At 43.2% G+C, this 13137-nt stretch overlaps 1 protein-coding gene across 1 annotated transcript in view; it reads right to left on the bottom strand.

The window, feature by feature from the left end:
* Positions 1 to 13137, bottom strand: part of CDS2 (CDP-diacylglycerol synthase 2) — a 56481-nt gene extending 43344 nt beyond the window's left edge. Inside the window, exon 1 of the mRNA XM_047853669.1 lies at positions 12851 to 13137. Coding sequence (XP_047709625.1) covers positions 12851 to 12907 — 57 coding nt within the window. The 5' untranslated portion in view covers positions 12908 to 13137. The remainder of the gene's footprint in view (positions 1 to 12850) is intronic.

The raw sequence follows: 13137 nt of genomic DNA, 5'->3' as shown, positions 1-13137 counted from the left end.
CAACCACCAAGAGAGAGCATTTCCCAGCTTCCCTTGCAGCCAGACAAGGACATGTGAGAGTTCTGGCCAATGGGATAGATGCAGAAATAGTGCATTTCCTAGAAAGAGTCCTTACAGGAAAGGACTCTCTCCTTCCCTTCTTCCTCTTGGAATATGAAAGTGATGGCTGCAATTCCAGCAGCCATCCTGTACCAGGGGGTGGAAGTCACCCGACTCATGATGGTAAACAGCAAGATGAGAAGAAACCTGAATCCTTGACACTGTGAAGCTGCTGGAATGCCCACCTCCAGACTTCTTTTGTGTAAGGAAGAAGTGTATCTATACTTCTGTCTTGTTTAAGCCACTATCATTTTTGGTTTTCAGTCACATGTAGCTTAACAGGGCAGCAACTACTTTTTGGTACAGAAGCCAGAGACTTTCTGGTAATGCTTAAAGAAATAGGTTATAAACACACACAGTACTGGTTATTTCATAAGATAATAGAAGCTAATAAATATTATAAGAGTTTAACAAAATCCATTAAATGGGCCACGTATAAAGCTTTTATATTTGTATACATGTATACAAGTTTGCAGTTCAGAAAAATTTAGGCCCCATCACCTTCTGAGATACCATCTTCCATGAAAGGATTCTTGGACCATTGTGGGAAACAATGGTGGCAAGGTAAAACCTTGTCTACTACTCATTCTACTTGATCTACTTGAAAAGCTGTGTTTCTTTTTTCTCAAAAACTTGTTCTTTCAGGATCTGGTAGCACACCTCTCTCCTGACTCTTCCTTGGTCCCCTGCCCAGTCTCATCTCCTCCACCAGCCAACTCCAGTCAAACACAGGCCCTTCCTAGGGTCGCTCGTCAGCTCTTGCCCTTCTTAACGTCAAGAGCAGAAGCCCGGAATTCATAGGTGTCATCAGTCAAGAGCAACCATTTTTATCCTTCGCCCCCAACACAGAACAACAAAGGGTTGCAACAGCCTGCTTCTAATGTAAGATCAACTCAGTCTCTCAAAACTGAAAACTTCCTGTTGGTAAAAGCAGACAGAGCGCATGCCTTTTGACCTCAATATCCCACTGAAATGAATGTCATTAAGCACAGTAAGGAATAAAACCATGGCCTTTTAGGCAGAAATAGTAGGGAACTGGGACCATCCATGGATGTGAGATTTTAACAAATTTCTGGATAACAAAGTAGACTGAAGAACTAAGATGGAGGAAATGAAACAAAGTGTAGACAAGAGTATACACTTCGGAAGGCTGCAGAGAAAGTAGAACCCCTCTGCCCTCCACCACCCTGGAGGGTTCTGGATTGAGATCTGACATATGGGATGGTGGATGGCATTTAGGAGGTCCCACTCCCTAACCGCTCAACCTAAAATGAAGTCTATCGCGCAACAGGCCCCATCTAAGCACAACAGAGTCTCAGACAAATTCCCAGTCTGGAGAGAGGTGAGCCAAGACATTGCTATGTGTCTTCCTCATCCTCTCCTTGTCCAAATGGGAAAACTTATTTGGATTATCCTGCCTCCTTCCTCCTGTCCCAACTGTCCTTGAAGAAGAGAAGGATGGAAGATAACTTTTAGTTCGTAGTCACCAGACCCAGTGAGACCACTGGACATCAAATGGTGACACAGAACTCTGGGCTGCATAGAAGGACTAGCAACTGGATGGGCTTGGTGCCGCCTGCCTTGGGAGGAAGTGAGGTGTTCTGCAGGCCGGAAGAAGAGACTGTATTAAGTAAGCACACCCTGCGAACCCTCCCCAGTTCGTGTTTGCCTGGGAACATAGGCACAGATTGTTAATATGCAAACTTCAAACAATGCACATGATCTTCAACATGAGGTTTTCAGTCAATGTTTATGTAAGAAACAAATGTATATTTATGTCTCAAAAATCCATTTGGCATTTAAAAAAAAAATTTTAATGTTTATTTATTCTTGAGAGAGAGGGAGAGAGAGAGAGAGAGAGTGCACAAGCAGGAGAGGGGCAGAGAGAGAGAGGGAGACACAGAATCCAAAGGAGGCTCCAGGCTCTGAGCTGTCAGCACAGAGCCGAACATGGGGCCCAAACCCACGAACTGCAAGATCATGACCTGAGCTGAAGTAGGAAGCTTAACTGACTGAGCCACCCAGGTGCCCCGATTTTGCATTTTTAACAAAACAATGCATGGGAAAATTTTCAAGTTACATTCCAAATAACACTGGGAGGACGTCAGAATCATTAGATAAATTTCAAGTCATTAGTCAAAATTCAAAAGGAATGTACAGTCTCCAGAATTACTGGAATTTTGAGAGTCACACTGGCAACATATGCTTTGTGAATATATAAGAGGTTTTCCTTTAGAAAAAAAAAATGACATGATGTCTTACAGCATCATACAAAGAAATTTTTAATGTAACAACCAGGAACGTAATGTAGCTACATTCTGTAGTTTTTTCATCCTAAAGCACGGTCCACAAGAAGATGAAAGCTGGCCAGTTTAGGAAGCTCTGCTACAACACCAGGCAAAGGTGAGTGGGTTCCCCAGTTTGACCATCCACCTAATAATGGATCCTGTCATTAGGGTGACCATATAACGTATCCTCCAAACTGGGACACTGGAGGGCAAAGGAGAATGTCACCCACCTCATCTACATCCATTAGCAAAGACTGCTTCAATCCTTCTCTTCCTTGGTGAGTAATAATGCAGTTCATTAAAGCTGCAGTTCTTGATTTTTTTTGCTTTTTTTTAATTCTCAAGACCTCTTTACACTCTTAATTACTGAGGACCTCAATAGTTCTCTATGTAGGTTATATGCATCAATATTTGCCATTATTGGAAATTAAAACAGAAATCCCTAATATACAAGAATACACCAATGTGGCGGTTCCTAAAAATATTAAACACAGAATTACAGTATGATCTGGCAATTCCACTTTGGGGTCTCTGCCCAAAATAACTGAAAGCAGAGATCCCAACAGATACTTGTACACCCATGTTTATGGCAGCATTATTCCCAATTTGGGTGGTTTGCAGGCTGGGGCTACTACCAAGAACACTGCTTTCAATATTCTAGAACTTATCTTTTAGTGAACATTATATACAGATTTCTACCAGGTAATCACCTAGGATCTATCCTAGGTCGTAAGATTTGTGTATAAAATAGGCATTAGTAAGTATCTGCCAAACAGTTTCCCAGAGTAATTGTACCAGTTTATACTATCCCAAACAGTATATGAACTCCACGTATGTGCCGTCCCTTAGTATTTTCAGTCTTCTTAATCCCAGCCATGCTGGTGGGTGTGCAGTGGAAATCTCATTGTGGCTAATGATGTTGGGCACATTTTCATATATTTATTGACCGTCTAAAGAGCCTTTTTAAAACTGAGTTGTCTTTTTTATATGTTCATTTTGTTGAAATTATTTATGTAGATTCTGGATATGAGTCTTGTGTCAAGTATTTTTTTTTTTATAAATATCTTCTCATCTGTAGACTTCCTTTTCATTTAGTTTAATAAACAGAAGTTCTTAATTTTAAGGTAGCTCTATTTATAGATTGTTTCTTTTATAGTTTGTGTTTTCATTAGGGACTTTTAAATATCACTATACCATTATCATGCCTATAAAAATTCATAATTCCTTTATATTAAATCTCCAATATTCAAATTTACACAAAATTTTCAATTCTTTTCTTTTCATAGCAGTTTCATTAAATCAAGATCCAAATGAGGTCCAGAAATCATTAACATGCCTTAAGTCTTTTAATATCATATCTATTGCTCACACACACACCCTTTTTTTAAGTGGGTCAAGATGTCTCTTGCCATGTATTTTTTAAAGTAACCAGGTCATTTGTCCAGTGGTGTTTTTCAACGTGTTCTCCTGTCCTTTGAATTTCCTGTCAACTAGCACTTAGAACTAAAGTCTTGATCAGGCTCAGGTATGATTTTTGGACAAGATTCCTCCAACAGTAGTACTGTGTACTTCCATCAGGAGATCCACAGTGTCTGGCTGTCTCTGTCATGGTAGCAGCATGGATGGTTATGGTCTCATTCTATCAATTCAATGGGGAGTTGAATATATTAATATTCTATAACTCCTTTTCCATTTATTTACCCTATAAAAAGAAACTTTTTTTTAATGCTTATTTATTTTTGAGAGAGAGCACGCGCCAACAGGGAAGGGGCACAGAGAGAGGAAGACAGAATCTGAAGCAGGCTCTAGGCTCTGAGCTGTCAGCACAGAGCCTGACACAGGGCTTCAACTCACAAAGCAATGAGATCATGACCTGAGCCAAGTCGGAGGCTTAACTGAGCCACCGGGGGGAGGGGGGGGGGGGGCTGTAAAGAGAAACTTCTAATCAACTATTTGGTTACTCTAAGGTACAGTTCCTATGGGAGAAGCATGATAATGCCTCAAACCCCATTCTAAGCCCCATTATCCAGATGAGAAAACTGAGGCAAATTATTGGGGGAGCCAAGTTATAAACCAAGCAGTCCAACTAGGAGTCAGTGCTTATAATCACTAGGTTATAATGCCTCTTCTAAGATCAGGAAACAAATAAATACTCCATACGTCTCTGTGGGAGAGGAGAGACCACAGAGATAGACACTCTCATGAAGTTAGGGTGCTACAAATTTACTGCAGGAAGGAAACATATTAATTGTGTCAAAAGCTTAGACAACGTACATCCCTTTTTGAATCAGCAGTTCTAAACATAGAACTTATCTAAGTGCAGAAAGGGTTTTATGCAAGTGCAGAAAGGGTTTTTTGTGTTGTTTTGTTTTAACAAGGGTACTTCCTGCAGCATGCTTACAATAGCAAAAACACTTAAAACAACTTAAGAGCCTGATTGGTTCGATAAGTTAAGGTACAGCCACACAATGAAATGACACATGGCCAAAGAAAGGACACTGGTTCATTGTTTAAAGACTTGAACAATGTTTACGGCATATTCTTAAGTAAAACGGAGTTATAAAACAGTAGTATATATAATACAGGAAGGTGCAATGTGTATAAAAAGAAAGGCTATACACCAAAACACCAACAGTGGTTGGTTATCTCTGAATGGCAGGCTGAAGGTGATTTCTTTTCTTTTTGGTGCTTCTACAATGAATATCTTTTATTTCCATCTGTTTCTTTCATAATGAGAAAAAGTTTGATATATTGTTTACAAAGAACTTAATGAACCTTAACGATGTGGGAAAATGCTTCTGACAGCATAAAAAAGGAAGCTATCAGATCATACATGGTAACTACAATTACAGACATGTGTAGCAACATGCATTTGAACAATGGTTGTTTCTCTGCATTACAGGATTACAGATGGATTTTGTTCTCCTATGTATACATTTCTGTGATTTCTACAATAAATATATGCCTGGTAAAGTATTGAGATGGAGAAGATCCAAAATGGATTTTGAGAAAATAAGATTTAAATAGGTAGAGTGTAGAGAAAGAGCACAATTCAGGGGTTGGAGACAGCAAGAGCCAAGACTGATACCACAGGGTCACCAAGCAAGAGGAGGGACCAGTTAAGAGAGAAGGCTATGAAGGACCAAGTTTAAGAGATCTGAAAAAGGGGCCAAAAAAATTCTTTTTTCCCCTGTAATTTACAGGATGGTTTCAGAGCTGTCAGAGGACAGAAAGGACAGATGGACTAGAACCGACCATGCAAATTCTGAAAGAACGGAGCTCAATTAGAAGGGTTCACAATACTGCTGAACTATGTGAAATACACAAGAGCAACAGGTAAGGAATCTGGGTAACACCTGGGTAGAACCTGTGACCTAGATGCGGTGAGGGAGCAGAGACACTGGGACCAACGGATTTTAAGCTGGAGCAACTCAGAGATAGGATTCTACTTGCACAGGAGACAGAAAGAGGCTCAATGTCTAGAACAAGACAAGTCAGATTTGAGATAGTCACTGATTAAGGGATATGCACTGGGGAATGTCCTCCAAGCCACTGGAACCACCAGGACTAGCAGGACACAGATTGTGGGGAGGAGGCTCTGAGAATCACCCACTGAGGAATCTGGGGTCAATGACAGAGATCCTCTCAACATCAGAGACCCAGGAGCAGAGAGCATTGTCAGGAAATCCTAGTCTCAAGGGCTCTTTCAAAAACACAGTGGAGTCTCCAGAGAAGCCCCAGTCTGGCCCTGTTGTGACACTAATACAAAGGACATCCGACTTTGGAAAGACCTCTCAGGTCCCGCACCAACAGCAGGCATTCAGGAGCCCCACAACCTGGCTTGAGAGGCTGCCTCTGCGGAGAACTGGGTAGGAGCAAAGCTCCAAGTGTACCCTTTGCACCTTTTGAATTCTGAACCATGCACTGTCTAGTCAAAATGACACAATAAGGTCTTGAAAAGGTCACTCAACTGAATGGGCCCTATGCCATCCCCACTGCTGGGGCAAACAGCAGAAGAACAAAGATCAGGGACCAGCAGGGCGAGCTGCCTAGTGGAACCAGCCTACCATCACTGGCACTGCACCACCACGCGACAAGGCTTGGAAGGCAAGAACTCTGCCCAATGTCGGGAACAAATTTGTATTTTTCCAAAAAGACCCTGGCAAAAATACCAGTCAAGAGTCAGGGTCTCTATGTCTCTTTCACAAACCAGAGGCAGTACAGCACATGAAAGGCCATGCTTTCTCAGACCCAGCAGCCTCCAGCACCAGTCAGGAAAGTCAGGGAGGCTGTCAGAGCACAGGGAACAAGAAGCTGTGTGCAGGAGAGTTACTCTGCAAGTCTGCAAACAAGTTCAACATACTCCACCTGGGTGGATCCGAGAACGGATGGAAGGGCGCACAAATCAGAAACACGGTAGCCCCTAGTCTGCAGTTTTGCCTTCCGAGGTCCCAGTTAACCGCAGTCAACCAGGGTCTGGAAGCAGGCGATCCTCCTGAGGTATCGTCAAAAGGTCAACAGTAGCCAACTGCCAAGTCACAGTGCCTACATCATTTACCTCACTGCACCTCATCACGTTGACGTTTTATCATCTCACATTGTCACAAGAAGGGCAAGTACAGAACAGTATTTTGAGAGAAAGAACACATGTAACTTTTATTATAGTACATGGCTATAATTATTCTATTTTAACACTGTTGTTAATCTCTTACTGCACCTAATGTACAAATTAAGCTTTAGCATAGGTATGTACGTATAGTAAAAAACACAGTATATACAGGGTTCGGTGAGATCTGTAGTTGTGGGCATCCACTAGGGTCCTGAAACACGTCCCCTGCAGATGGGGGGGTGGGGGGCTACTGTATTGATGCTCACATTCTTTCAAACAGTTTAAAGGAGGATCATTTGCAACCTTTTGCAACTGTGAAATTAGTTACAAGATTCATTTAGGGGCAAAGTTAGATTTCTCCAAATATTTGGAGCCCAAACCGGTATAAAATCCTGAACATTTTCTTCACGAACACAGACACCAGCCCTCCTCCCTCAGAGACAACAAAGACTGAACACAGCAGACCCTGGATTCAGGGGATGTTCTAAGGAGAAGGTATGTTGAATACTGAGTGACTGATTACTGCTGGAACAGACAGTTCCGATACTATGAGTCATCATCCGGAAAGCAGGCTCATAGACAGCTCAGAGAGAGAAGCCCGCACCATGCCGGGAGCTCCTTCCAAGGATACCCAAATGGCTCCCCCAAAGGATGGGCTTCAAAATCTAGAAATCACCAGTCATCCAGTAACGGGGAAAACTAGGCCTAATCAACTTTTTCTGCCAATTTTTTTCCCTCAGAATCTCCACATTTGAGAATTTTCATACATATATATACATATACACACACACATTGAAAAATGTTGCTATTTTTCTGATTTTTATAGCCACATAAGAAAAACAGGTGATATCTGGGCATGTTTTATATCAAAGCCAATCTGTACTGGAGCTTTTAAAGTCTGTAAATTAAGTCTATACCTGTGAAGGCAGCATATGCAACATGAGAAAAAAACAGAAATTAGAAAACCTTTATACTAGGACCCATTCTGCCTCTAACGAGCAGTGTGCTCTTCAGCAAGTAAACCCCCTGGGATGTGGTATCCTCTTGTATAAAATAATGACCCCTAAGATCCTTCTAGTTCTAATACCCAATGAGAATAATTTAAACTTTTTAAAAGATATAAATTCTTCTAATGAAATATCACAAATGTGTGCAAACACAAAACATTTCAAACAAAATTAGCTATTTTTTTAAATGTTTATTTTTGAAAGAGAGAGACAGAGCGTGAGTGGGGGAGGAGCAGAGAGAGAGAGTGTGAGTGGGGGAGGAGCAGCGAGAGAATCCAAAGCAGGGTCCAGAATCTGAGCTGTCAGCACAGAGCCCGACTTGGGGCTCGAACCCACCAATGGTGAGATCATGACCTGAGCCAAAGTCAGACACTTAACCGACTGAGCCACCCAGGTGCCCCCAAAATTAGCTTTTTGAACAAAAAAAGATTTTAAGTAAATTTCTACACCAAGAGTAGGGCTCAAACTTAACAACTCTGAGATCAAGAGTCACACACTCTACCTACTGAGCCAGCTAAGTGCCTCAAAATTAGCTTTTTAAAAAAATTAATATTGAGTAGTCATAAAATGGGAGGTAATTGAGCTTTTAAAATTACAGTTTGATCAACATAAATAAGAAACTTAAAATGGCAGGTTATATGACAAATCTTGCACCTTCTCTCCCTGTTTAAGAGCCATAGTCGAGGGGCACCTTGGTGGCTTAGTCAGTTAAGTGTCTGACTTCGGCTCAGGTCGTGATCTCACGGCTTGTGAGTTCAAGCCCCGCATTGGGCTCTGTGCTGACAGCTCAGAGCCTGGAACCTGCTTAGGTTCTGTGTCTCCCCTTCCCTCTCTGCCCCTCCCCCACTTGTGCTCTCTGTCTCTCTCAGAAATGAACGTAAAAAAAAACAAAAAAAGAAGAACCATAGTTAAAGTTTACTGATTTTTTTCAATACCAAAGTATTTCTCAATGTTAAAAAAAAAAAAAGTTGAAATACAGCATTTCTCCTACATCTGTAGTTTTATAGCTCTTAAAATAAGATGTTATTTCAGTAGTTCACTCTTAAAAATCAGAAAAACAGGGGAGCCTGCATGCCAGCTAAGCATCTGACTCTTGATTTTGTTCAGGTCACGATCTCACGGTTTGTAGGATCGAGCCCAGTATCAGGAACTGTGCTGACAACGCAGAGCCTGCTTGGGATTCTCTCTCTCTCCCTCTCTCTGACCCTCCTTCCTTCACCCCCACCCCCACTCAAGGGCGCTTGCGTGCTCTCTCGCTCAAAATAAATAAACATTTTTTTAAAAATCAGAAAAACTGGGGCGCCTGGGTGGCGCAGTCGGTTAAGCGTCCGACTTCAGCCAGGTCACGATCTCGCGGTCCGTGAGTTCGAGCCCCGCGTCGGGCTCTGGGCTGACGGCTCAGAGCCTGGAGCCTGTTTCTGATTCTGTGTCTCCCTCTCTCTGACCCTCCCCCGTTCATCTCTGTCTCTCTCTGTCTCAAAAATAAATAAACGTTAAAAAAAAAAAATTTAAAAAAAAATAAAATAAAATAAATAAAAAATAAAATAAAAATCAGAAAAACATTTTTAATTACTAACCACTGTCCTAAAACATATTATAGTTAGTGCAGTAAAGGGAAGATAACTGCATATAGCGATGCTGCTTCTACAGCCTGTGTTTCTGAGCACTGAAAAATTCAGCAAGAAAATGAAGTCAAAAGATAGGTCAAGGAAGGCCAAGCCCTATCTGTAACACTTTCCTTAAAAAGTGATGAATAGGGAAAGACTACTCCAAAAACTCATAACTTGATGATTTAATTATCTTACAAGAGTGGAAGGTGAAGATTATTTTTTCTATAAAACTGTATTTTAGCCAAAGACATTAGCTAACCCATTATCACAATGTGACAATTCCTGCCCTGCCCTACGTAACATGCATATTCATTTAATCCACAGGAATATCCTATGAAGCACATACTAATTTTATCACCCCCATTTTAGGAATGGACAAACTGAGGTGTTTATACAAGTGCCTTGCTCAGAGTTACCCTGCTGTGCTCAAAGTGGCACAGCCCCTTTCCAAATGATGTCACTGTTTCCTCCCCATTCTGGTTTCATCCATCAAAGGAAGCTTTGAAACAAGTAAAGCTCTAATTTAAGTAGCACTCTAGCACCTAAATACAGCAGCCTTCACTCTAACCTTCAAAACAAAGTCTCCTGAAATGTCAACCCAAACATAAATTTTAAGATGCCAATCTTTTGGCCCACGTTTCATCCTTTTCTTTTCTAACCTCCATTGGAAAAACGTGGTTGGGCGGAAAGAGGATCATTCCCAAAGCTTAAATTCCAAGTTTCTTAAATTTGGCAACAATACTGTGCTTTGGGGACTTTAAAATTATAAGCACGGCTCCCAGAGGAAAACATTTCCTTTATTAGCAATTGGCTTTGAAAATTCCATTCTAGGATGCTAAATATAACAAAATACCTTCTGACTTCTAATAAACACATTCTCCAGATTATTTTGAAACTAATGATTGCTTATTTACAAAACAATTTTGCCACAACCGTTAAGCAACTGGAACATTTTAAAGAGCCTTTTAAATTTGTTCCAGTTCTTTTAATGAATTGACCTGGTATTATTTTCTGGATTCTTCTACCATGAAATAAGAAAGTCCTCATTTCACAATTCATTTTTTTTTTAAAGAGATATACTTGTTTTATTACTTCTAATTTTGTTTTAACACAAGAATATCAACAAAGCCAAAGTCACGGAAATAGGTGTTTCAAACTCTGAAATAGAGTAAATATTATTAAAGACTCTACTATATGCATTCATCAAAGGCAAAGAAAACATTTCACGGTTGTTAAACTGTACCTTTATTATTAAAAATACCATACGTGATAGTTCAGAAATACTGAGCGACTGGGTGAGGAGCTGAGTGCCCTGTTCTGGACTAATGGACTACATCAATCAGCTTTTAACTGAATGCAGTAGCCTCTGTGATTTAGGAACAAGCACTTAGTGGAGCTCACCACCCCAGGCATTGTCATTGTGTAAGTGGCTTAAGTGCAGCTGTGAAAATTTAAGGTATCTTTAGCTGGACAGCTCCTCCTGTCCTCCCTACCTAAAAACAAGGAAGGAGAAAGTAATTAAGACTCAACCAGCACTTTTTCTCTGGGAGGTGGACCCAAGGAGTTGGGTGGGGAGGCTAAAAACTTTCACCTCATAATCCCAAGGGTCGTGGGTAGGCGGTTTTGTTTTCACCAGTAAGTACGTCTATTACAAATAGCTTTTCAAAAATTATAGCCCACTGGCTATCATGCCTTCTTTTTATCTCCCTCTCTTCCCACCTTTTAGGCCACAAAGTCCCATTAACATGAGGTCTGATCTCTCACCCTTAAACAGGGCTACACACCTACAAACATTTGAATATTCACCAACTAGTACATGCAGGGTAACACAGAGCTCTTTTAGGCCCAACCAGAACATTTAATAGGAAGATAAAGAGACTTCAAAGTACCGTTTCCCTGCAAGTGACTCCTAAACTTCCGCTGAAGCCCTAAATTTTCTCCAAAATTTGCCCTTGGACGATCCACTGTCAAGAACAAAAAACTTGTTTAACACCCTATTATCTTTCACCCAAAACACTGCTCCTAGTGTAACTGCTCTGTTGACACTGTCACCAAATCTTGTGTTTTCTTCCTCCTTCCTGGCGTCTCCCTAATGCCCCTTTCCTCCAGTTACCATGCAAGCAACATACATAAGTGGGTGCTGTAGGCCTGGGTGTAGGGCAACAGGGATTGGTGGGAACTGCTGTTCCTCAGCTCCAGCCCGTTAATCAGGTGGGAATATGACGGCAGACCCTCCAACTCCCCACACAGGCCCGAAGTTCAGACAGTTGGGAGAAACCTTCTGGTTTTTAAAATAGCACGTCAACCAAAGCAAACATGTGCAGGTCACACACTGACAACCTCCAAGTTAACCAGTGTCTTCGATTCCGGCCCAGGCTCCCTCAGTCCATTCTACACATCACTGGCAGATGAATTTACCAAATACACTGCTCCTGAAGCTTGAAATACTACCGCGAAGTCCCAATCCTTAGGCTGTCATTCCACCTCCACAGAACAAACCACTCTCCACCTTCCTCAGCTCCCCTACACAAATCTTGCACTTCAGTCGGAGGTGTCGACTCCCCTCATCCCTCACCCCCCAACCAGCTGCATCCCCACCAAGATGGCCTCTTTTTACCTTCCTGCTCTAACCCATCAATGCTCACTCTCGAAGGAAGGAAGATATACGGGGAGTATACCTTCCATCACCTGCTGACGACGTGAGTCAAGAGACTTCTCTGCTTAATTGAAAGCCACGGGATTCAACTTTCAAGAAAGGATTTAAATCTCCTAAGAAGCAAAGCCCATGGCCTTGTCTTGATAGCCGCCTCCCTGCCCAAATAACATTTTAAAGGAGAGCAGAGAGCCTCAGACGAACTCAGGGGAGTCTCCTGCCAAAGAAGGCTTTACGGGGTCTTGACGTCTCCACACCAGGAAGGCCTCGGGGAGGTGAGAGAATGGAAGGGGACACCAACCAACCCTGCGAGGCAGGTGGCCGCGCGCAACCTCCCGCGCGCTCCCTCCTGCGCCCGGGAGATGCCACCCCGCAACCAGATCCCGGGGCCCGGACCTTCCGCCCCCTGATGCGCGCTCCGCCGGGGCCCCCACCCAAAGACCCTGGGCGCTACCCAGGCCCGGGGCCGCAGTGGGCCACGACAAAGGGTCAGAGAACCAGACGACCCCCAGCGCGCACCCCCGCCCCGCGAACCTGCGGGGAACGCCGCTGCCCATCCGCGCCCACTCCGACGCCGCCGCTACCTTGCCCTCTGGCGGTGCGTCCGGTTCGCGGACCGCTCTCTGCCTCAGCTCGGTCATGCTTGGAGACCCCGGCGCGACGCCGCAGCAGGCGAGCAGCGCAGCCGCCGGAGCGGGCAGCTCAGTGCGGGCGCGCGCGGACTCCGCTGGGCCGGCCCCGCCCCGCCTGAGCCGCTTGCAGGACCCACCGCAGCCCGGCCGCCCGCCGTGGAACTCTGCCCCGCCCAGTGCTGCCGCCGCCCTTTCACCCAGGCGAAGCACGGTCAGCTTGCTCCACCACCCGCCCGCTA

This window comes from Prionailurus viverrinus, chromosome A3 (genome assembly GCF_022837055.1).
Source record: "Prionailurus viverrinus isolate Anna chromosome A3, UM_Priviv_1.0, whole genome shotgun sequence".
NCBI classification, from domain to species: domain Eukaryota; kingdom Metazoa; phylum Chordata; class Mammalia; order Carnivora; family Felidae; genus Prionailurus; species Prionailurus viverrinus.
This window is presented reverse-complemented; position numbering and strand designations above follow the sequence as displayed.